The 23,155-nt window shown below is 42.7% G+C and overlaps 2 protein-coding genes across 4 annotated transcripts; both read right to left on the bottom strand.

The window, feature by feature from the left end:
• Nucleotides 1-32: 32 nt before the first annotated feature.
• On the bottom strand, nt 33-15,899 carry nr1h5 (nuclear receptor subfamily 1, group H, member 5). 3 transcript variants are annotated; one of them, XM_030422250.1, is made up of 11 exons: nt 15,846-15,899; nt 11,025-11,168; nt 4,989-5,390; nt 4,746-4,886; nt 4,506-4,630; nt 1,872-1,970; nt 1,678-1,774; nt 1,408-1,524; nt 1,229-1,318; nt 990-1,103; nt 33-687 (listed from the first exon to the last, which is right to left on the bottom strand). In XM_030422250.1, the coding sequence occupies exons 2-11, from the start codon at nt 11,122-11,124 to the stop codon at nt 485-487; spliced, it is 1,488 nt and encodes a 495-aa protein (XP_030278110.1). In that variant the 5' UTR covers nt 11,125-11,168; nt 15,846-15,899; the 3' UTR covers nt 33-484. The 3 variants fall into 3 exon arrangements, with proteins under 3 accessions (XP_030278110.1, XP_030278112.1, XP_030278109.1); XM_030422252.1 differs by having other exon boundaries at nt 11,025-11,164; nt 15,846-15,887; XM_030422249.1 differs by lacking the exon at nt 15,846-15,899 and adding an exon at nt 15,092-15,225.
• A 1,346-nt stretch (nt 15,900-17,245) lies between these two features.
• Nucleotides 17,246-23,155, bottom strand: slc66a1 (solute carrier family 66 member 1). The gene is made up of 8 exons (XM_030424433.1): nt 22,960-23,155; nt 22,188-22,381; nt 21,952-22,081; nt 21,514-21,601; nt 20,888-21,042; nt 20,696-20,788; nt 19,731-19,916; nt 17,246-18,236 (listed from the first exon to the last, which is right to left on the bottom strand). The coding sequence occupies exons 1-8, from the start codon at nt 22,975-22,977 to the stop codon at nt 18,150-18,152; spliced, it is 951 nt and encodes a 316-aa protein (XP_030280293.1). The 5' UTR covers nt 22,978-23,155; the 3' UTR covers nt 17,246-18,149.

Genomic DNA, 23,155 nt, shown 5'->3' with positions numbered 1-23,155 from the left:
TTTTTCTTGTCAAAACAAGGTGAGATCGCGTCTCATTTGATATTATTTAATGATAATCACTCATTAACGGGTGTGGTGAAAGTGATGTCCAGCGGACATCAGTCTGCATTTTTGTTTTATTGTAACAATACTCAGCATAGTAAAAAGTACTGTAAGTTTACATGATAACTGTATACAACAGTTATAAAAAGACCTATAAAATATCTTTTGTCCAAATAAACTACAGCAGTCCACAAACATGCTTCAGTCCCGTTAGAAGCTATGACTCAATAATGGCTGCAGGACTGAATAAACCGAAGTCAGCTGACAAAAAAACTAACAGCGAGCCAAAGAATCCATCACAGTCTGATCAGTATCAGGTGAAAACCTTTGCATTTCCAAAATGTTTCTCTAGAGTTTCTCAGCTCATATGGGACCATTTAATCCTTGAAACTCCTCAGAGAGGATAGTGGTCATTTTTCAGATTTCTGGTACGTCCTCTCCGTCAGAGTCCAGGCTGCTGTCTTGTCAGGAGGAGGTAGTTGTGACGAAGGGTTCGTAGCTCCGTCAGTCTGCCCAGCAGACGGCCGAACCGTTGCGGTCCTCCTCGTGCAGCTCCAGCCTGGGACCCACACACCCTGGACAGCAGGTCCAGGATCAGTTCCTGCATCTTCTCAACATAGCTGGCCGCCTGCAGGGATGCACGGTCTACAGGAGGGGAAGAGGGACACAGGTTAACAATGTAAAAACATATACCAGATCAATATATTTTTTTTATATATATCCAAAGACTGGGTGAGGGACTAAGTTGACAAACAGCTACTGCATGGAAGAAATTCCCACAGTTGTTTTACCCTTTGAGACGGACTGAGTAAATCAATCATTTCACTATCTTACTTCCTGTTTATAATGATTATTTACAATTGAACAGAGCATTTGCATGTCTTTACTTGACAGCTGATAGGATTAATTCTGACCAAACATCCACAAACAACAGAGCCCAGTCTGACCTGAGCAGAGCAGAGCTGTAGCAGTGAGCAGGGTGTATTCAGCCTCCGTCACCCGCAGCGTCGCCATGCTATGGAAGAAGTTGAGCACCGGCCCGAAGAGATCCTCACTGCCTCCTGCTCACAGCAGCAAACAGGAAATTGTTCATTTTCTATGTGTGTCGTAAGATCGAAGATGTTTTCTTAATGAACGTGTGTGTGTGTGTGTGTGTGTGTGTGTGTGTGTGTGTGTGTGGTTTCACCTGAGTTCACCAATGACCTGCTGTGGATGTTTTCCTTTGACTCTACATTCCTCAGCCAGTTGTGTGTTGACATGCTGAATAGCTGCATGACTGATAACAGAGATAAAGAAATGTGTTTCTTTGGCTTAAGATCAAATTCAAATGCGAGCATGAATCATAACATTGTGCAGTTTGTTCACCTGGACTGGGGCTTGTTGGGTTGTGGCAGAAGTGCTGAGCGGAGAGCAGGAACATGACCTCCAGGGAGGAGACGGACAACAGAGAGCTCTGGTCTGAATAATCCAGGAGGTCAAAACCTGTGAGGGGAACAAGGAATATTCATTTTTTATATACATTTTATGTTCATTAGATTTTTTTTTTAATCATTATTATCACTGAGTCAGACGGAGTTTTTTTTTTTTCTCTCTCTCTTCTTAGGTTCGTAGACATTACATCCCCCTCCGTCTTACCTGGCACCGTCCTGGCAAACTGTAGCAGTCTTTGCAGGTGAGGTGACACAACATCAGACAACACCTCCCCTTCTTCTGTACACGGCCAATCAAACAACTGAGCGGACACAGACATAGAAACCATGAGGGGAACATAATAAAACATGCAACTGTGTTTTTGAAAGCACAACTAGTGTCTCCGCGCTGCTTCCTACCCTGCAGTGGCTGCTGTCCTGTGCCCTGTACAGGCGATGGGCCTCCACCATCCTGTCCACAATGTACTTCTGTTCTCGGGTTAGAGAGGCAGACAAAGCCTGGCGCAGTGGGAAAATTAACACAAAGTTTAAATCAGTATCAGGAGCGTGATATCGCTTCACCCTGTTACAACTATATAAAACATGAATTTAGATGAAAGATAAATGTAATCGTGAATTTGAACAGGCGAGGGTGGAGAGTTCACACTTGTCTTGTGCAGTTTTACTAAATAATCCAACCAGATACAAAACCAGCCATTCATCCAAACCACCAAACAACCTTCTTCTCAACCTTCTCAGCAACTAAATCATCTGTGTTTCGAACCGTTCACCAACCAAGCCATTGAACGAAAAGAACTAAAATACAGCAAACTACCCAAACAGATCGTAAAAACACCCAACCAGCCATAAAAGTAATCGTATTTATCATCCAACAGTATCATTTATACAATGATTTTTCCGTACTATAAATAATTTGGTATCTATCTCTGTAGTAACTCTTCAGTGTATTAGCCCAGTGAGGGCAGTAATGCAAATCAATTAGCAGGACTGCTTCATGCCAATATTGAATTAGTCGGATATTTTATTAAAAAAACAAACCAAAAACAAAACATCCCTGTTCGGCCTAGTTTTGTTTTTCCACATAATTATAATTATTATCCACAAACAATACAATATACAATATCTCAGTATATATGAGTATGGCAAAATAATACTTCTTGCATACTACTGAAAGAGCTGTATATTCAACCACCCGCTCCTGACAGTCAATCACATGGCTGACTGACCAACCAAAAGAGCGAGTGGCTCCGTGAGGCTGTAGCTTCTTCAGCACGGCGGTGCGTTGAACTAAATGTGAAACATTAGTGAGGCATTGTTCACGCTTTACATCTGGTAACTGCAATAATCATAATTCACTGTTAATAAATGCATTAAAAAGTATTTAGCTATGTTATTTAAGCAACATAAAGGCTTAGTAAAGGTTTAATGAAGTACAGGTAGGTTGGTTAAACTCAATGTATGTGTTTGTAATGCTATTACAAACAATTGTAAGAAGCTCGTCAGGTTTTCTGTTTATGGGCTCAGGCAGTCTTTAAACTGTTACAAACTTTATTATGCATCATTAAAGCAACATTATGTAAAAATTGGCGTTTTGTGCAATTTGACGCCCGCCACAGTTTGCGAGTGCAACAGCACTGTGCTAAATACAGATCGACAGACAATGTCAGATGTGATGTATGTGCTAACTGCAATCAAAACTCGTCACGTCATAACAATTTTGTGCGTTGAAAACTTGCATGTTGAAGTAAACATAAAGGTAAACACTGTGATCCTGCCCTCTCGCTGAAGTTACACAGTGCAGAAACAAGTGATAGAGACAGAGACACCATTCACCCCGTTACAAGAGACATAATGTTGCTTTAATGTCAATAAACATCTTATGTGGACTTATTACCTAATATTACACGGCTCCTCTTAATGCTGTAGAATGCTCCATTCACTTGAATGGGCCTTCCAAACGTTCGGCGGTCAGTTTTTTTTGTATAATTGACCGCTGCTAAGCATATTTGACCGTTGTCAAGGAAAGTGGCCCTTTTGCCTCCAATTCACGTATTTCGTAGCACTCCGCGCTCTAAAATCTTTGCTCCGCAAGTAGTCCGGTCACTTTTCACCCCAGCGTCTTCGGTCGCTTAGCGACGTCAGCTGATCTGTAGTCTACTTCATATCGGAAAAACGTACTCCTAGGCCACTAGTATGGATGAGTTTCACCTTAACTTTAATATTCTTGGAAAATACGGTGATTACAACTCTTGGCAAAAGGCTGAGTTGTTGCCACCGGTCAAGAGAAGAAAAAGAGAGGAAAGCAGCTAAGAGGGAGAAGCGAAACGGCGTCGGTTTTCTCTGCTGAAAAACACTATGAACGGTAACAAATAAATTGTAAAAAGACACACTGTGTCAAGTTTGTTTTTTCGTGTTGGCAAGTAACCGTGTAATAAGCGGGATAATGTATAGAACGGCGGTCACTATCGGGAAAATAAGTCCCGACAGGACGAAGTAAGCAAGGATTCGTCCTGAAGCTGTTCTATACATTATCCCTTACTTAACTAATGCTTATTACAAGGATGTTAATACGCATCAAACAAACTACAGCTGAGGCTGAGACAAAAAAAAAAAACAAATGGCAGCCTTGTGGTGGCGCTAGACAAAAAGACCCAGGATCACTAAAGTCATTATGATTCATCCTCTGGGGAACATGACTGTTAGTACACAATTTCATGACAATACATTCAGTTCTTGTTGGGATATTTCAGTCTGGACCAACGGACGGACACTTCCATGACAACCAAAATTGGCAAAGTCCTTTTAGGCAAGTCTTGCCACTCGGCAGCCATCTTGGTAACGCCCCCATGCAGTTATTTCAGGCAAATAAAACCAGCCTCCTGTCTAAATGACAGAGGAGAGCGCCAGAACTTAACTTTCAGATATCACCAGGACATAAAAAGTGACACCAGCGTGAGCAAAAAGACTTGCATCCACTCAGGCAGCCATCACATCGATAACACGCTGAGTGAGCCCTGCTTTAGCTTCCTGTACCTGTCCAGGTAGTCTGCTGCTAGAGCTGACCCTCCTGCTGTCTGGGCTCTCCTCTTCCTCCTGTCCTCTGCCTTTGCCTCCTTTCCTGAGTCGTTTGGACTGGCACTGCACCTCCGTCAGAAGGCCTGAGGTAAAAAAAAAAAAACACAACGATTTCAGACTGACGTCAAACCAGACGAATCAGTCAAACGCATGTGGGCCTCACATTTCATGGGTTAAAGTACAGGAGAGGTCGCTCACACTCAGCCAGCATTCCCACAGCCCGGCACTTCCTCAGCCGGCAGTCCTGGCACTTCCTCCTCATGTACATGTCCATCTCACAGCCACCGCCACTCTTGCAGTGGTACACCGCCTTTTTAGTCACACTACGCCTGAAGAAACCTACACGCGGAGAAGAACCAGGTGTGACATTCCTTTTAAAACACAAATATGCAACATCAGAGAAAATAATAAAAAAAGACGGCAGACACCAGTGAGAAATACCTTTGCATCCCTCGCAGGTGAGAGCGTTGTAGTGATACCCTGACGCTTTGTCACCACACACCACACACAGCTCGTCCTGACCTCTGCTCTTTCCTCCCATGCCCACCCGTGTCCTCCGCCCCAGAGGCAACCCCACGGCCCCGAGGCCCTGGACCAGGCCCCCGCAGTGGGGCTCGGGGTTGGGATCGCAGGGGGCCTCCATGCAATGGGGGCTGTAGTGGTAGGCGGGGTGGCAGGGCTGCGAGGAGGAGGAAGAGGAGGAGGAGGGAGAGGAGGTGGAGGAGGGTGGAGAGCCGTAGAGGGAGAACTGCAGGTTGGCATGGCTGTACTGTTGTTGGCTGTAAGGGAGCAGCTGGAGGTCAGGGTCCTGCAGGGGGTAGCCCAGAGGATCGGCCAGCAAGTCTGAGAAAGAGGACGATGGAAGCGAAAGGGCGGAAAGTTTCAGTAACTGATTACACCGAATACAACATTTGCAATTTTGCGTTCAGATTTGTGATCTGATGTCGTTTTGAAAAACAGTTTGGGGGAATTTAGATCAGACATTTATAGAACGACGTGAAATGGAAACATGAACTTGTAACTTCTGTGAAAACTGAAAAATGTTGTACACTCTATTCCTCTGTGACATAGAGCTCCATCCATGTCCAAAACCTGGGTGACACGCTCCTTCATTATGATGAACATGGGCAGTGCGGTATGTTCTTTTTACATGTGAACTACTTTTAGTGGTTTTCAGTCTCATCATGGGTTTGATCTCATTAAGGATATGTTTACATGAAACACGAGAAGCCTGGTGCTTCATTTCGCTGTGTGCATGACAACAGTATCCAGGTCTATCTGTGTACAGTTGTGACTTCATTTCTCACCGTCTCAGTCATTTTCCGTAAAAACAAAGAATGTACAGACATCAGGATGAGGTGTTAACATGCCCCAGTAAGCCGGTTTCCAAGACAGTGCTCGATTGAGGATGTCCAGGTTTCTTAAAATCGGGGTAAGGCTTCTGAAACCTCTGAAAGGATAATTATGTTTACATGTGCGTAAGACATGAAGACAGATACCAGGACACTGATATGCATTACAACTCTCGCTCTCTCTCTCTCTCCCACTTTGACGTCTCCGTTCTAAAAAAAAAAAAACAACGGAAAAACTACATTACAAGGACCAGAAACATGAATGAGCGTTTCAAGGAAACACTGTTACGCCATGACAAAGTCAAAGAGGGTCACAGGAATGTGGTCTTACGTGACTCGTGTGATTTCACTGCTTTAATGGCTCTTCTGGGATACAATAAAAAGCTGAGAGTGAGACCTTGTGAACTCGCTCAGACTGCTGAAACAGGATGCAGCTGAGAGCTCCGAGTGCCATTTAGGATTTTTTTCGATCCTCGTTTCTGGATGCTTTGTTCGGCCTGTAATGGTCGTTCGGTGTTGTGACGGACCGAGACGTCTTTGAGCGCAGGTCAACAGCTTGTGTTTTCGTAAAGCCCGTCTCCTCTGAGAAAACATGTGTGACCACTGGCAGCCTCTGAAAGTACAGCTGGTCCAGCACGACTGGGACTGCTGTGGGATCTGTTCTGCGCTGATTAAACGGTGAGCCCACCCAACTGTCAGGAGTCTCACGACTGCTGGAGATGGAAATTTAAAGGGTAAACATGTTGTGTAAAGATGAGGACTGACAGTACTATCAGTCTGATTTTGTAAAAAAAATAAAAAATAACATGTATCTTTGAAATTTCGTAGTAGTTGTTCCCCTTTTAGCTTTGTCAGGGACACAAACCAACCATCATTGTGGCTCTGTGATGTTGTCTGTCTGTTGTAATGTCTTCAGCACAGTAAGGAAACATGTTTCTCTGTTCAACGAAAGTCTTCTTTTGCTGCCCACAGAACGCCAACGACGTAAAAATAAATATATACAACAAAACTATGCAAAATAAACCAATATAGCAATTTTTAAAAGGTTATAAGCTACTATAAGCTAGTCTGAGAGTCGGACGAGAAGATCAACACTGCTCTCGCATCTGTGAGCTAAACATGAAGGTGGACAGTTCACTTCTTAGCGTAAAGATTGGAAGAAGGAAAACAGCTTGGCCTGTCCAAAGATTGAAAGATTAAAAAAATCCACAACCCAGCCTCTCTGAAGCTCATTCATTGACTGAACCATTGACAGCGCCAGGAAGTCACTGCACCCGGTCAGGAAATAGTCCACTACATAGCTCCCTACGAAACCAGAACATGTACGGATAAAACAGACAAAATATCGCTTGGTTTGTTAACTGAGGCGCAGAGGCGTTGTGAGGTGGATCCTGTTACCTTGTGGCAGAGCCAGGCCAGCTGTTTCCCCTTGCTTCCGGTCTTTATGCTAAGCTACGCTAACTGTCTCCTGGCTATAACTTCAGCTGTAGTGCACGACGTGATCTTCTTATCCAACTCTGTTTTTTTTTTGCTTTTTTTTTTCCTGTGTTTGCGATGCATGTGCCAAGGACTGGTACTCTCAATACTGACCAGAATGAAGATTGATGATAAATGGTCACTCAGATGGACACATTTTGGACCCCAGAGTTCATCTGAGAACTTTTAGAGGTTTTGATGACAGCAGCTGTGGAAAACTGGTGCATCTATCTAGCAGCGTCTCTGACACCCCCCTGCTGATTAAATAGATGTCAGCAGAATCATAACGCTAAAGGTCACTCATTAACCCCTCTCTCGCTCCTTTCCTTTTGTCTCCTCTGTGTTCTCCCTCCAGATGTTTCCTGTCTCTACCAGACCGCGGCGGCGATGGTTTTTCGGGGGGGTCCTTGCTTACTCGACATGTGACAGAGCTGTGATTCGCACTGTTTGTAAACCATTTGAGCGCTGTCTAAACACTCCTCAGCCTCCCTTCCATCCCACGCACACTAGGGGAGCCAAACAACACCAGCAAACTACCCCCCGTAGCTGCCCCTCCAACCCCTCGCCTCCCACTGCTCCTTGGGGCAAGGGGGAGAGACAGGGTGGGGGGGGGTGGGGGGTTTGTTGATGATACACATCAGTATAAATAGATCCTCCGACGCACGCTCGGCCTCCCTGCGTGCTGTGAATGCAGCGGGCCGGCTGAAACGCCTCATGAACTTTTTCTTTTTTTTCACGTCGCTAGCTTCTCTGAGGCGGTAAATAAACTCTCACCACTCATTCATCAACTGTGAGAGTGAATGAGATGAGGCTGTGCTGCACCCAGACTGCGGTCACGTCCTCTTTGTGTAAGAATGTTATGTATAGGCGACCCATTGACTCAAAGCGAGCCCTCGTAACTTTGGTTGAAAAACAAGCAATAATAATATCTACCTGAAATTCGCTAATGAAAGCTAACATTAGCCACCATAAGCTACGGGTCACATTGGAGCAAGTTAAAACATGCCTCTCACCACAATGCAACCTAGGCTTTTTTTTGTGAATGTATTTGAGTCAAACCTCCTCGTCAAATCATAATTGCGACGAAAGAGGCACTTTTAAGATTTACCGTATTCTCGTTTTTGGGTCAAACTCATTTTCAGTGGGAGTGTTATGGGCGGCCACTTTTATGATAGCATCAAAATCGCTATTTTTAAAACACAAAGAAAGCTCGACACAACATGAAACTTTGCTCGTAGTATCACCAGGGTCTCTACACATGAACACGAACATTGAGAACATTGTTTGTGTACGCAGAGTTTACTAAAAAGAATGTTTCTGAACAACTCACGTTAGCAGTAGCTTGTTCCTCTAGCCGCCGTCATGGCAGCTGAGAAATATCAATCTCCGAATGCCACGTAACCTGGAGAACAGTTAAGGTGGGCCGCTACTGTCTTCCGGCAACAGCGCAACGGCGGCTTTTTATTTAAGTATTGTTTCTTATATGAGGCTCCATTTTCAACTTCAAGGTCAACATTGTTTTTCGCTAACGACAGAACAACGAATTATCCATGCATTTATATGGAACTAAGCTTTAGGAGCGTTCCACCTTAACTGTCCTCCATGTTATGTCACATTCAGAGATCGACACTTCTCGACTGGCAGGACGGCGGCTAGCGGAGCAAGCTACTGCTAACGTGAGTAGTTCAAAAACTTTCTTTTTAGTAAACTCTGTGTACACAAACAATGTTCTCAATGCTCGTGTTCATGTGTAGAGACCCTGGTGATACTACGAGCAAAGTCTTCTCAGTGTTTTAAAAATAGCGATTTTGATGCTAAATGCGTAAAAGTGCCCCATGCACTCCCATTGAAAATGAGTTTGACCCGAAAACAAAAATACGGTAAATCTTAAAAGTGCCTCGTTCGTCGTAATTATGCTTCTACATGAAAGTTTGACTCATATACATTCACAAAAAAAAAAAAAAGTGTGGTTGCATTTTGCTTTAAGCAGTAGCAGAAAAACACCCTGAGTGATGTGAATTGAGCAATGCTGTATTTTTTTGCTCATGAATTCAACTTCTGATGTGTGAGAAGGACAATGAGTTATTTCTTCTTTCAAAAGTCCAACAGTCTCACTCTGAGTTTACATCGGACTGACTGAAACAAGCACTCAGCTGACACACGCTGAGAAAATGCCAGTTTACATGAGTGATCCTGTTGGGACGGAGGTCACAGCAGCAGCAGTGTAACAGGCCCGTTAGCCCTCCTGTAGATGGCTGTGTCACTTTAAAGGGTCAGTTCACTCAAATCAGAAAAAAATTATAATAATAAAAAAATGTAAACTATTCTCAATTTGGGGAAAGTAACTGAGTACACTCTAACATTCTCAAGTACTATAACTAAATGAAGTTTTGAGGTACTTTAAGTTTACTTGTGTATTTCCATGTTCTGCCACTTTACACCTAAAAGGTAAATATTGCTTTTGTTTGTCGACTACATTTTTTTTAACTCTGCAGATTTCGTTCAATTACAGAAAATATGATTAATAAATGAAGTACAATATAATATTATGAGGGAAGAGTCACAAACTACCCAGCGGTTAAACTACTATAGTGCTTAAACCACCTTTACCAACTTCAACATTATTTATGAGCAAATGAATGTGTCAATAATTATAATCCAATTATATCATTACTGATGGAATATAACTGAGTACATTTACTCAAGTACTGTACTTGAGTACAATTTTGAGGTAGTTGTACTTAAGTTTTTCCATTTTCTGCTACTTTATACTTCCACTGCACTACAATTTAGAGGCAAACATTGTACTTTATTCCACATTATCTGTTTTACTTTAGTTTCTAGCTACTCTACAGATGACCTGAGTAATATTTCAGCACGATATCTTTAGTTTTTACTCAAGTACTGAATAAAATAAACATTATTCTAGTAAGTATGGTGATGCTTACACATTTTTTTAAACTTTCACTTAGCTTAAAAATGTAAACGCATGACTTGTAGATGTCTTATAACTTGTATAAGGGTATTTCATCAGTGGAGTATTGCATCTTTAAGTACAAGATCTGAGTACTTCTTACATTTTCATGGGAAATAGGTTTTACTAAAGAAAAAGTCACTGTAACAAAAAATGATTCATGTTATTTGTCAAAGCTGAGAGCACCATAAAGGAAATGTATTCCATTCAAACACACAAAGCCAAAACTATCTGAAGGAAGTGAGAAAAGTATCCCAGTAATTTGGGTCAAATGACCCTTAACAACAGAATAACACAGTGTGTCCCAGAGTGTCAGTGCAACCAGCGATGTCACAAAGCATCATCTGAATTCATTTAGCTTTGACTAACAGCACTGAAAGTGCCTTGCAAGTAAAAAGTCTCCAACATAGTCAAATCACTTTTTGTCTTCCCTGTTCTCGCTCATCTGCATGTATAAACGTATTGATGTCACATGTCTACGAGACAGAGCATTGTGAACTCACGTATCAGTCTATTACTCAAAGGATTCATTCATTACATAACTTATTTTAGAGAAGAAAAAGAAAAAAACAGAAGTAGAAGAAGAAGAAGAGAAATTCAAAGGTGAAGCCATAGCGGGGGGGAAAAAAAGTGGAGGGGACAGAAGCAGAGACGGAGGTGTCACGCTGGACTCACCATAGTACTGCAGCTGCTGCTCTGTGGAGCAGTAACCATCCGAGGCGGAGAGAAACCCCCCTGCCGAAAAGCTCATCTCCAACTCAGTCCACTCTCTCATCTGGACAAGAAGATCCTCTCTTTTCGCTTGTAATACGGGTCTATCTTCACACACACATGCAAAGATATAAACATACACACACACACACACACAGACAATTACTCAGAGGATTCACACAGATATGAAGGATCTGGGAAGTGCGGAGAAATTCCTCAATCCCCAGGATGCGTGCAGGTCTCTTAGCTGTCCAGGCTGATATCCCAGCCTATTTTTAAAAGGCAGAGAGCAAGAGTGCAGCTGAGGCTCTTGGTCTGTGGCAGATGATGTGCTAGAGGAGGTCTTAACTGTCCCGGGGGGATAGACGATCGGACAAGAGGGGACACCCAGGAAGGGCAGGGACGGGGCCGTGGTCCAAACAGCTGGACCTGACCCGGGACTTCACAGATCAAAAGACAGCCCAGAAGATTGGATGGATGGATGGATGGATGGAGACCTCCTCCCTCACTGGCAGAGTGAGGGTCACTCAACACTCATGGTGTGTGTATACATGTTTGTGCTGAGCCTTGGCTTGAATAGATGTATCCCAGAATGCAACAGCTGGGCTGGGCAAAAGAAACATTTGTCTGACGAGTCAAATAAAATAATTCCCATCATGAAATCAATTTGTTTTTTCATGATCATGGACTAAATCCTGCTTATGAAGCTTTTCACAGGTTCAGATCAAATGAAACAAACTCTACTTCTTATATTGAGCTGTGTGTGTGTGTGTGTGTTTGTGTGTGTGTGTGTGTGTGTGTGTGTGTGTGTATGTGTGTGTGTGTGTGTGTGTGTGTGTGTGTGTGTGTGTGTGTGTGACTGTATCTGTGCATGTTTGTTCTCTTGGGAGTGTGTTTACTCTGTCCTTTGTTTACCGCTGTTCTGTTTGTGCTGCAGTTAATATTGGACAGCAGTTAGATTTAAGGGGCTCTGGGACCTCCGCCTCCCCCACGGACAGTTAACCAGGCCGGGGCAGAGCGAAAGGAGTCGAGGCCCCGAACCGCCCAGAGAAGACCGAGGAGTGACCTCGACACTGGCCCGTAAATCTCAGAGCATGGCCATTTGACATGCAGCATGCTTACCGAGGATTGATGGCGTCCTCCCACCCGCATATCATTCCTTTCACTGGCTCATTATGGGAACCAGGACTGGCCTGTGGATAGCAGAGGGTTACAGAAGAGCCACTCTTGCTTACCGACACTGCAGCCTTCACTGGAGCGATCACGATCGATCTCAGTGACAAATGCCAGAGGAATTCTGTTGTCTTTGCTTTGAAGATTATGTCCAAAGGGTAAATAGGTACGCATGTGATCCCGTTGCACGATGACAACACCGCTTCAAAATCGATTGTACTTCAGGAAAAAAAGCCCAAACCAAAGGAGTGCAAATACATAAAGCCAAAAATGTGTCCTTCATGTCAGACACCATCAATAACATATGTTTTAATATGAAACCGCACAAACATGGGTTTTGCAACGTGGCTGCATGACTCAGAAAGCCACATTTTAGATGTTCAATGGTCAGGAGATCATCAGAGTCACTAAGGATTCAGCCACTGGGGACCATGAATATCTCAAAATGTCGAGGCGTTCAATCCAAAGAACCAAGTAGAGCTGAAGCTAAAGGGAATTTGATTATTTTTGTAAATATTTGGTCATATATCAAAGTATGTGACATATTATAAATCTGATATATGATGGTGAAAGTCAATGGACCGCAGAGGTGTTACATCCTGTGTTGAGACATTTCACTCAAAACCACAAACTTGAGGAATCCATCTAATAACTGAGATGCTTCACTAAAAACTAGAAACGTCAGCCTCATCGTGGCATGAAACTTCACGTCAGTGTATTGCTAAAGCCAGACGAAGTTATGCCACGAACACTGTAAAAAAATCTCATAAGGCAACACTTACTTTATTCTCGTTTTAAACAACTTTTTTTGATTTTCTTAATATTACTGGACTAAATTGCCTTTTTTGCCCCATTTTAAATGTGTTGGCCCATGTTTTTAGAAAGTTTCTAGATTACTAGATTAGTGATCTCGTATTGTTAGGTAGAAATCTTTACTTTTCATAGCACCACTTCGAGCCTGCGCTAGCTGCAAGGCTAACTGAGATAACTTAGCTACCTACCAAACTTTACATACAGTTGGCAGGTCTTCATGGTTATTCTCTGGATGCGCTGCCCATATTTGTACGAATTCAATAAGTGCCCAATTCTTACATATTACACGTTTAAGGGGACAGTTCATCCCATAATCAGAGATACATATTTTCCCTCTTACCAGTAGTGCTATGTATTCATCTAGATTGTTCTGGTGTGAGTAACTGAATTTTGGTGATATTGCCTGTAAAGATGTCTGCCTTCTTTAGAGTACAACGGAACAAAGAGGCAGGCTTCGAAAAATACATTTTAAAAAGCAGCACTTTCATGTACCTGTTTGCTTTCTGCCAAGCTACATCCACAAACTGTATCACTGCACAGGAGGAAGTGTGCGCCTACATACCGACTCGAGGCTAATTCTCGTGACAGTGTGGGAGTTTAAACATTTACGGCGTCATTCTCGGCTGAGCTGTAACGACGGCTAGCTTAGTTAGCTCGTCCATGCTTGGAGGCGCGCTCTCCTTCTGCGCTTCTCACAGCAAGGACCGCGGATAATCCTGAGTAACCGGGCCATGTTTTCTAGATAAAGAAATGATTGTTTAGTTTACTATTTTACATTTATTTATTTGGCATTTTGAGCACCACACGCCGAGTGCCGTCTAGTTCTGTTGTATTTGAGAGACGGCAAACATCTCTACAACACAGTCTAGGTAGCATGGCTAGGTAAGAGGGAAAATATGTGTGCTTGATTTTGAGGTGAACTGCTCCTTTTATAGAACAGCATCATCTGCCTTCATATGACAGATTGATGGTAGTTTCTGAAATGCTGCGAATGCATTTCTGAAGAAGAGATGGTCTGTTGTTATTTCTCGTGTCACGGTCCCCCCCCAAAAAAACCCAACAACAAACAAGCCAGTCCTCCAACTATTTGTAACCTCTGAGGAATGGACGGAGGGTGGAGAGCAGGCAGCGGTGCTCAGAGCGACGCTAAACGATCGGGACAGTATCTGAGAGCGTGCAGATGTCGCCATGGATCTTCTGAAAGTCTCACACTATCGGACACATTGTTGGACACAGGCCTGACTACGAGGGGCTCGCCCCATGGGAGATGTGTGTCAACGGGGGATGAGGGAGGGGAGAGGGGGAGGGAGGGGAAGGCCTTCAGGGGCACGTTCACACCAAGAGTGGTTAGTTCACGGTTAGTTGGGCCCGGGAGCGTTTGTGCAATTAGTTTGTTTTCTCTGCACCGAGATTCCGGAGAGAAGACGAAACCAAGCAAAGTCCAACACTTCCACGCAGCACAAATGTCAATTGTAAAAAGGCAACTAAAAACAACTTTTTCTAGAACAAACTGATTGCATGTGCAGACCCCCTACGCTCATTAGTCCTGAACCACTCGCAGCCCAACGCCTGGAGACATATTCTACACATCATAAATCCTGTTCTCCGTGTGACGTGATCCTGTCTTTATCAGAGAGCTGCTGGCTGGTAGCTGCAGCTCGATAATGGCCCGGACTGTTTACTGATCCTCGCAGGAAACTGACGCTTACATTAAAGTGGCCTCAGCACTCGTGAGTAAAGTCCATAGCTTATGTTTGAGCGTATGCAAGGGAGTGAGTGAGTGTGGTTGGGGGGGTATTTGGCTATCATGAGAAGGAATGTAAATTGCAAAATAAAGTATTTGTTTGAAAAGCGCTTCCTCCAATCTGTAGAGGTTATTGTGAGATTGGACTTTCAAACAATGTTGTTTGCTCATTTCTCTTCTATGTTATGTCTATTTTGGTACAAATGAAATACACGGAATTCCTTATACAAACAGTACCCTTGAAAAAGTAGCATGTAACAAAAAAAAAAAAAAAAAAAAAAAATGGCCATCATATTAGTACCTTTAACTTTAATCAGCTGGTGTGGGTTTGCACTGGAAACCTTGGGCAGAGGTCGCCCAGTCTCAGCCGGAACTTTTTTTTTAAGGATTCCTCTCACCATCCTAATAATGATTCATGATTGATTGATTGATTGATTGATAAAACAATATTGTCAGAGTCTGATTTTTCTTTTTCCTGCATCACAGCAGCTCCATTTGCAAAATCACAGTGAAGACAAAAATTAAGAGGACAAACAAAAAGACACATTAGAGAACAGTATCCAAGGCCCTTCAAAGTAAGTATTTATGGTAACAATTTCTATCCACCGTTCATGACACGGTCGGGGTCGGGGGCAATGTTGCCTTAACATGTTGTCACAGAAGACAGATCCGTGAAGTCTCTCGAGGGGTCGGCCTACAATTTACAAGCACGTTTTCATTCGGCGGAGCAGTTTCGACTTTAACGCGGTGGACCAACACTTTAATGTCGCTCTTCTTTTAAAAGGCCTGGGAGGCCGTTCACTGCTGAATCTGTTTGTGTCTGCTTTTTGCCCTCCGCTCGCTCATGTTGTGTGTTTAGGCTTCTTGTTTTATGTGAGTCAAACAAAACAAACTCCAACTATCAGCCACGTCCTCAATATCCCTCCTTTAAAACCACATGTAGAGAAGGACAGTCAATGCAGACCAGCAGAGGTCAAAGACCACAGAACAACACTGTTATGTGGTCTGTCTGAGCTTAAGAACATTTCTGTTAAAGTTGCGGTCTGAGGACTCACCGTTGATGGCAGGAGCCTTCCTTCTGCGCCGAGCGTCCAGTCGTCCCCTCGCTTTGTCCGACTGCCTCACTTTTTGTAATGTTGGCTCTGGCCCAGCCTCTATCCTCACACACACACACACACACACTCACAGAGTAAACAGGACCTTTCAGATGAGACAGTTGCTGTTGATGTGTGTTTGATCTGCATGAACCTGACCAAAGATCTTCCTTTTCCTGTAAATGTTCTCTTGAAAGACAAAGTGGCGGGAAGAAATAATTCAGACACTTTCATGAGAAAGATTTGGGGAAAACACGAGAGATTAAGCCGGGGAACATGAGCAGTTTGAAGGTAATGTGTGTCTCCGTGTGTCGACGGAGAAATTGCACAAATTTACCATACACCTCCCAGTGTGTGGCCCTATGGATCCTAACCGACAACCTCTGAGTCACATATCCCCCCTCCCTGCCCTGCCCTGCCTGTAGGAACTGGAGTCATCTCATTAAGAAATTCCCAGTATAGAGTGTTTATAAACAGCTTCTTGTTCATCCCTAGTGATGGATGGGTGCTCCCTATCACAGGCTCTTCCTGCTATCTCCCCAACCCGCTGAACAATCCTTCTGCCACTGTTTCACAACCCCAGAAACACACACACACGCACACACACACACACACTTACTGGACCCTTGATATATTCTGTACTGACCCTGTTTCCTCTGTGTGTGGGCCCTTACTGTTTTGTGTGTGTATGATTGCATTATCCTCAATCGTGAGGGGAAAGTGTGTGTGTGTGTGCCGTGAGGGAGGAGAGTGCAACTGAGAGGCCAGCGTGAATCTGCTAATGAAGAAAAACAACGTGGCTGTCAAGGCCGCCCAGGAGCAGGTCAAACACAGTGGCTGCGGGTCGGGGGACAGTGGAGGCAGAGGGTCAAAGGTCAGCGTCAAGGCCAAGAGCAGGCCTTGACCTCTGAAAAACGGGAGGATGAGTTTTTCTTCTCAAGAAGAGCAGTGAGAGTAAAAATCACATATCAGAGGGAGTAAGACTGACAGTGACACACCATGTTAAAGGTGCAGTATGACGTTTTGGGAAAGAAATTTAAATCAGAAGAGAAAGATCTGATCTTTGACTGATGAATATAAATAAACTCTGTTTGTTTTCATGACTGAGCCAACTGAATAAGCAACCTGACCTTGAAGGACAACACAATTTCATACTGTTTTCCTTTGATTATATGTGACGGTCCCTGCCACCTTTTCTAGCTTCAAACAGTGTTCTGGGGACCTCATTTTCCTCTGAAAACAGCTTGTTTATTCAGTTATGGAAAAAATATATATATTTGAGTTTATTTTTTGTACAAAGGATACAGGGACGATCCTAAATGACTCAATCAACACTTCAGCAAGAACTTAAGAAACAGAAAAAGTGTTATGTATTTGTTTAATCTGTACAACACACTGACCCACAGAACATATTCACAACTTTGTTTAACAAGTACAAAACCAATTCTTGTTGTGCAAACCAGGCAAAAGGCAAAAATGAAAAATGAGTGAATTTAACAAGGTCGTGAAGATCTGTGTTAAGTGATGACTTCAATCACCAGTGCAAACGAAACTGGTCAAGTGTCTATAAAATGTTTAAAATAAAAAATAAAATCATTTGACTACAATTAAAACAAGTTTCAAGATTACAGCACCTGGTGTAAACATGAATTAAAAATAGACTACATATAATTTACACTTGCTTTACAAAGCTCTGCCTGTTTTCCCAATCAGACACATCTCTGAAGCCCCAAAAAACAAAAGAGTCAAGTTACAGGAGTCCATTTTAAAAACACTGTAAACGAGACCGGGCTTCATGCAGTGGTCAGCGTCGTGACTGTTAAAGTATTTGGCAACTTAAAAACACCAGAACCGTTTTAACAAACCTATGCATGGTCTGGGCAACCCCGGCAACAGGTTTCCATCATGTATAAGAGGTCTGACACCAAACCGAGGTTGTGACCTAAAATCACGATATGGGTTTAAGTTGACAGGAGGAGTCTCCATCTGTGTCCCACACCTGAAACCCTCAATTGTCCCTTCAAAACCCAAAGATTAAGAGCAGTGTAAATCACGCCCATGCAGCTGAACCCAAGTGAAGGACGTCATCTGTCACATTATGTTGACCCAATAAAAACATGCATTGTAAACATAAAAAAAGAGCATAATAAATAAAAGTATAAAATCAAACTAAAACGTCCTGATTTTGTTGGATATGTGATTGTGAGGGTCCTCTGGAAGCTAGTGTCTGCTCGTGTCCCACAAGAGCACTCTTTGTTTGCTGCTTTAGCTCCCGATCAGAGGCGTCGTCTCAGCATGGGTGCCGTTCATCTCCACCTTAGGTTTGCGGTAAATCAAGAACTGGACAGAGATCTGAACCACAGCGTTAAGGAAATCTAAAGAAGTCCTGGGTGAAAGTCTGTTACTTCGTGTTACTGTCAGAGGAATTCAGCTAGAAAGCACACAACTACATAGAAGAGAAGATACTTGTCCAAGATTAAATGACGAATCTTGACAGCCTAATTCATGGAATTAAGAAAAATACATTTTACTGAATACCAGAAAGTAAGTCCGTTTTATCTGCTGCACAGGGTTTGATTACTGACTGTGTAAACTTCCTGGTCCCATGTTCACTGTGTGGGCATTTGGATTTTATGTATCTAATTAACTGCTCTTAAGTACAACATTAACTATATTAGCAACTGCATTGTTGCCTGATCACGTCACCTCTCCTGTTGATGGAGCTCTGTATCAAAATCAGGTTTTTACTACTGTTGTTATTTTTAGTTTCTGTTGTGCATATTCATAAATAAAGCTGAATTTAGTCACATGGCCAAAAACAAAACACAGATGAACTGGGCCCTGATAGTATTATTACAGAATAGCACTGGCTGGTCTCTGGATTTATGACCTTTTAATAAGGCAGCCATGTTTGTTCTCTTAGTGCTCTTAGTGAGCACTGTAGCTTAAATGCTGATACCAATATTAGATATTATAATATTGACATATTGACTGACATATACAATTTCTTTTTGCAATGATACTTCAAATGTGGTGCTCAAACACTTGTGACAAAGATATGTGATGGTGGTAGGATGTTTTCGCAGGATAGTTTAAAAATGAACCTTGTGCCTAAAATGACGCTGAAATGAGACAGTAAACTTAACTGGACATCTGATCATTAAAAATGACCCCAAGCATCTTTTTCTGCTTTATAATCTCTCAAAAAAAATTTATTCAAATCGGACACCATATGGGACAGGCCAATATAAGTCGATAATGTTGGTCAACTGAAATATTGGTCAGGCTTTATAATTGAATATTGATGCCTCTATGGCAGCTAAGTGTTGCTAGACAGCCTTTTGTCTCAGCTGTGGCCTCTCTGATGATTGCCAAAGTTAGCTTAGCTTCTGCACTGAAGTTTATGCTAACTGACAACCTTTTTCAAAATGAAAGAATTCCTTTAAAACAGATGAGTGTGACAGCAAAGCAGGGCTTTCAACTGTCCAATCAGAGTTCAGTAAAAACGTTCCCCTGGTTTGTCTGCCTCATCTATATGCCAATTAAAAAAACAGCAGTAAGCGACTTGATACTTCAGTCCACCCCTTTTGTGGCCTCCAGGGGCCACTAGTACAGCTCTTTACACTCCTGTTTCATTGCTGGCAACAAACCAATTTCCCTACGAGTGTTTGGACCTTTGATACTACATATTGTGTTCCAACACACGCAGTCATGAGACCAAAACCAATTTAATGAAATGTCCTCTCTGCACGCTCAACACTGCCCAAAATGTAGCATGTACTTGGGATTAAGGAGAATCCAGAGGCCCAGCAGCAGAGGGCATTTTTTCTTTTCTTTAAAGGATACAAGGAGATCCAAGGACAGGGTGCCGAGGCTGCCGATGAGCCAGGGCAAGTGATGGATCATGTAGCTTTTCTCGCCCTGGCCCTTATCAGGGTTCTTCAGTAGGACACTCATGCCGTACATGGTGTTTCCCAGAATGACCAGCGCGAACAGGAAGTAAGAAACTCCTTCTGTCGACTTCCTCTTGTACTGAGAGGAGAGACAAGAGGACGAGAGGTAGTGAGCGAAACAAAAACCTTTGCCTGACTGCAGAGGCAATCATCCATTCTGTTGGTGCATCTCGTTCACTTTTACTTTCAACTGCTCAGATTTCAGCTACAATGAATTTGCTTCTTTCACTCTGACATGCACAGCCTTTCAAAAATGTTGAGATATCCTGAGTCCTTCACTTTGTGTGTTTCAGTCATCAAATTAATAATGAGTTCATCAGTTCAATTATTAAATATCCTGTCTTCATACTGTATTCAGTTGAATACAGGTCAAAAAGGATTTGCAAATCGTTGCATTCTGGCTTTTTTTTCATTTGAACATACACAGCTTGAAATTCCTTCCCGGCTTTTTTCGTCCATTAATATTGCTATTTTTATTTTTACACATGGCACATTCTCACCTGATTTACCTTTAACTACACCTGTCATTTTAAATATGCAAAGTCTTGACTTGTTACACGTTATGCATGTTAATCACTGGGTACACATTTTTTATTTCGTATTTAGAACTTGTTGTATTAGATGTAGTTTTACCAGCAATAGTATAATGAGATTTATAACAATTATAATTTGAAAGCATGCACTATAACAGTGATGCTGTAGCAATATTATGATTAGCATCCTTGTTCTAATGACCGTTATCATCTATTTGCTACTAGCATAAGCATAAGTATCAGTTAATGTTTACAATTGATAGTATGCAGGCGGTACTACTAAAGATACTACACGTTTGTAGCAGAACCCACTTGTCATACTCACATTAGTGTACATCTGCGGAAGCCTGGAGAAGAGATAAAGCACTGATGACACTGACCCAATGGAGAATCCAATAATCTCTTTTGGGCTAAAAGCCTGAAGCAACAGAGAGGCAGACACATTGTTACACCACGATGAATTGCCAGAGATAAATAGTTAATTCCCCCCAGGTTGCTTATTAAACAAATGACTCACTCTAATAAGGCTAGCGTCAGAGGTTGAGAGCAAACTGCGACTTCTGAACCCAGAAGGAATTATTTCCTGTTGGGCCCCTAATCCAGGGAGGTTAATGAGGCTTGTGGTGAAGCCCAGGACGCAGGCTACACCCACAACATGCAGAACCGTCCTGCCTGGAGAAGAGACAACACCTGGGTTCATCATCGGTACAGGGAAAGACATCTCAGCACATTCCTCCAGACAAGGGTTACTGTGTCAAAGGTCAGCCGTAAGGGGAAAAAATGGCAGAGCAACATGAGGCATATGAAGACATCATCACAGGGTACAGGGATTTCCCTCCTCCTCTGTCTGGACTAGAGTTGGATCATTCATTGCTCATCAGCTTGTTCTGTAAGAAGCTATGTCAGATAAAAAAAAGCAACCAAATCATTACAGAGTATGGCTACACTTAACAGTTAGGGATTCAGGTTTGGAGTTATTCTTTTATATTCCATGTGTTCTCAAAGGCCTATGTGTGGGATACTAAATGAGGATGCAAATAGGCAAAGCAGGATGCAAAATAACTAAGATGCAAATGATGCGTGCAAAAAAAAAAAAGAAAACGTATTGGCATTTGGGAAATGCAAAAAAAAAAAAACACTCACTTTCCGCCATTCTATTCTTTGTCTTGTAGTAAAGGTACATGGCCAGCATCAACAGGTCAGCTATGACGTAGTAAACTGCTGTATATGTCTGGACGACAGGGAGAAAATCACGTGTTAAAACATCATGAAAAATTACATTTCCTACATACAAATGAAGTCATTGTGACGGAATTCTCATGAAAAGCCATTTGTATCATAACTTGGCAAGAGAAGTAATCAATTAGTCAAATGACAGAACAATGATCAATATACACTCAAAATAGGTTTTCTTTGAATGAAAAAACTAAATTTGTGGTCTTCATAACTTCTAATGATGATTTCTTGGTGTTGTTTTTTATGTTTAATAAATGATTTTGCTTTCGTTTTGCCAGTTGCAGCTCGACACTTTAATGGAAAACACCACAACACCGAGGCAATCCTCATATGACTGCAAGTCACCTGAAGTGGAAGCTGGTCTGCCAAGAAGGAGCCCACCAGATTACAGCTGTCACCTCCCAACCAGAGCAGCAGGAACCAAATTGAAAGGGCGCTGTCCATGTTCCCCGTTCTGCACGAGCTGTAGTACTGTCTGCAATCAGATAGACAGAAAAGAAAAAAAAACAGAAGACAGAATTATACATGGTGATGAGATAAAAAAGCACTTCCTCTGAGAGATACCGACACAAAAGACTTACGGAAGGGAAGACACCATGAAGCAGAGGATGGACAGGAGGCCTAGGTAGATGCTGGCCATATCCCTGGCATCCTGGGCACATTCTCCGAGCCCATACCAGACCCACTCTGACCCATTGGGGCACATGGAAGTAAAGTTTCCATCAGTCATCGATCCAAAGGCTCCCCGAGTAAGGACTCCATCTGCCATCATATTCTGCGGAAGAGGAAGAACCACTGTAAATATCCACTTTATCAAGACACAAGAAGGCAAGAAACAAAGACATTAAAACTACTTTTCATTGTTTCAAAGAGAGACTTGTTGAAAATGGCAAATATGTCTCAGCTATGAGACACAAACCCCACTAGCTTCACCCCCTGACTCAAATCAGACATAAAACATCAAATAAAGCATCACATGTGGACCACAAACCGAAGTAACAGTTTTCCAGTAAACACGGTCGAGACCGGTTCAAAGGTTGTTGAAAAACATCAAAACCGCCCGTTTAGATCCATATACTGCTGTTGGAGACGCTGATTAGATCGAAACAGTTGCTGTTAAGTGAAGTGGATGCATGTGTAGCAACATTTATACATTGGGAACACATAACGTTACTTTTTAATCCAAAATAGGAAACCAGAGAACAAAAACACCAACATATGTTAGCAACTTAGCTAGCTGACGACCACACCAAAAAAACACATAAAAGACTGCCGAATCCCGTTGGTGGCGTTTGTGTTGAACACAACTACAAAGTACCGTGGTGGAAATGAGAAAAAATAAATGTATCTTGCCTGTGCGACCGCTGACATGCCGGCAAAGTCGTTAGCAGAACAAAAAGCTCCCAGAGACTGTGGCGACAACAGGAAGCAGGCGGTAAACAAGCCAGTTCTGAGCCCGTCAGCTGATTGGTCGTTGGACTGAAACGTCACTGCAGCACAATCTGCACGTGACGGGCGACAGGAGAACTCCAAAACAATGCAGTTAATC

This window comes from Sparus aurata, chromosome 7, assembly GCF_900880675.1.
Source record: "Sparus aurata chromosome 7, fSpaAur1.1, whole genome shotgun sequence".
NCBI classification, from domain to species: Eukaryota; Metazoa; Chordata; class Actinopteri; order Spariformes; family Sparidae; genus Sparus; species Sparus aurata.
The sequence above is the reverse complement of the archived record's forward strand: the minus strand, read 5'-3'. Positions and strand labels throughout refer to the sequence as shown.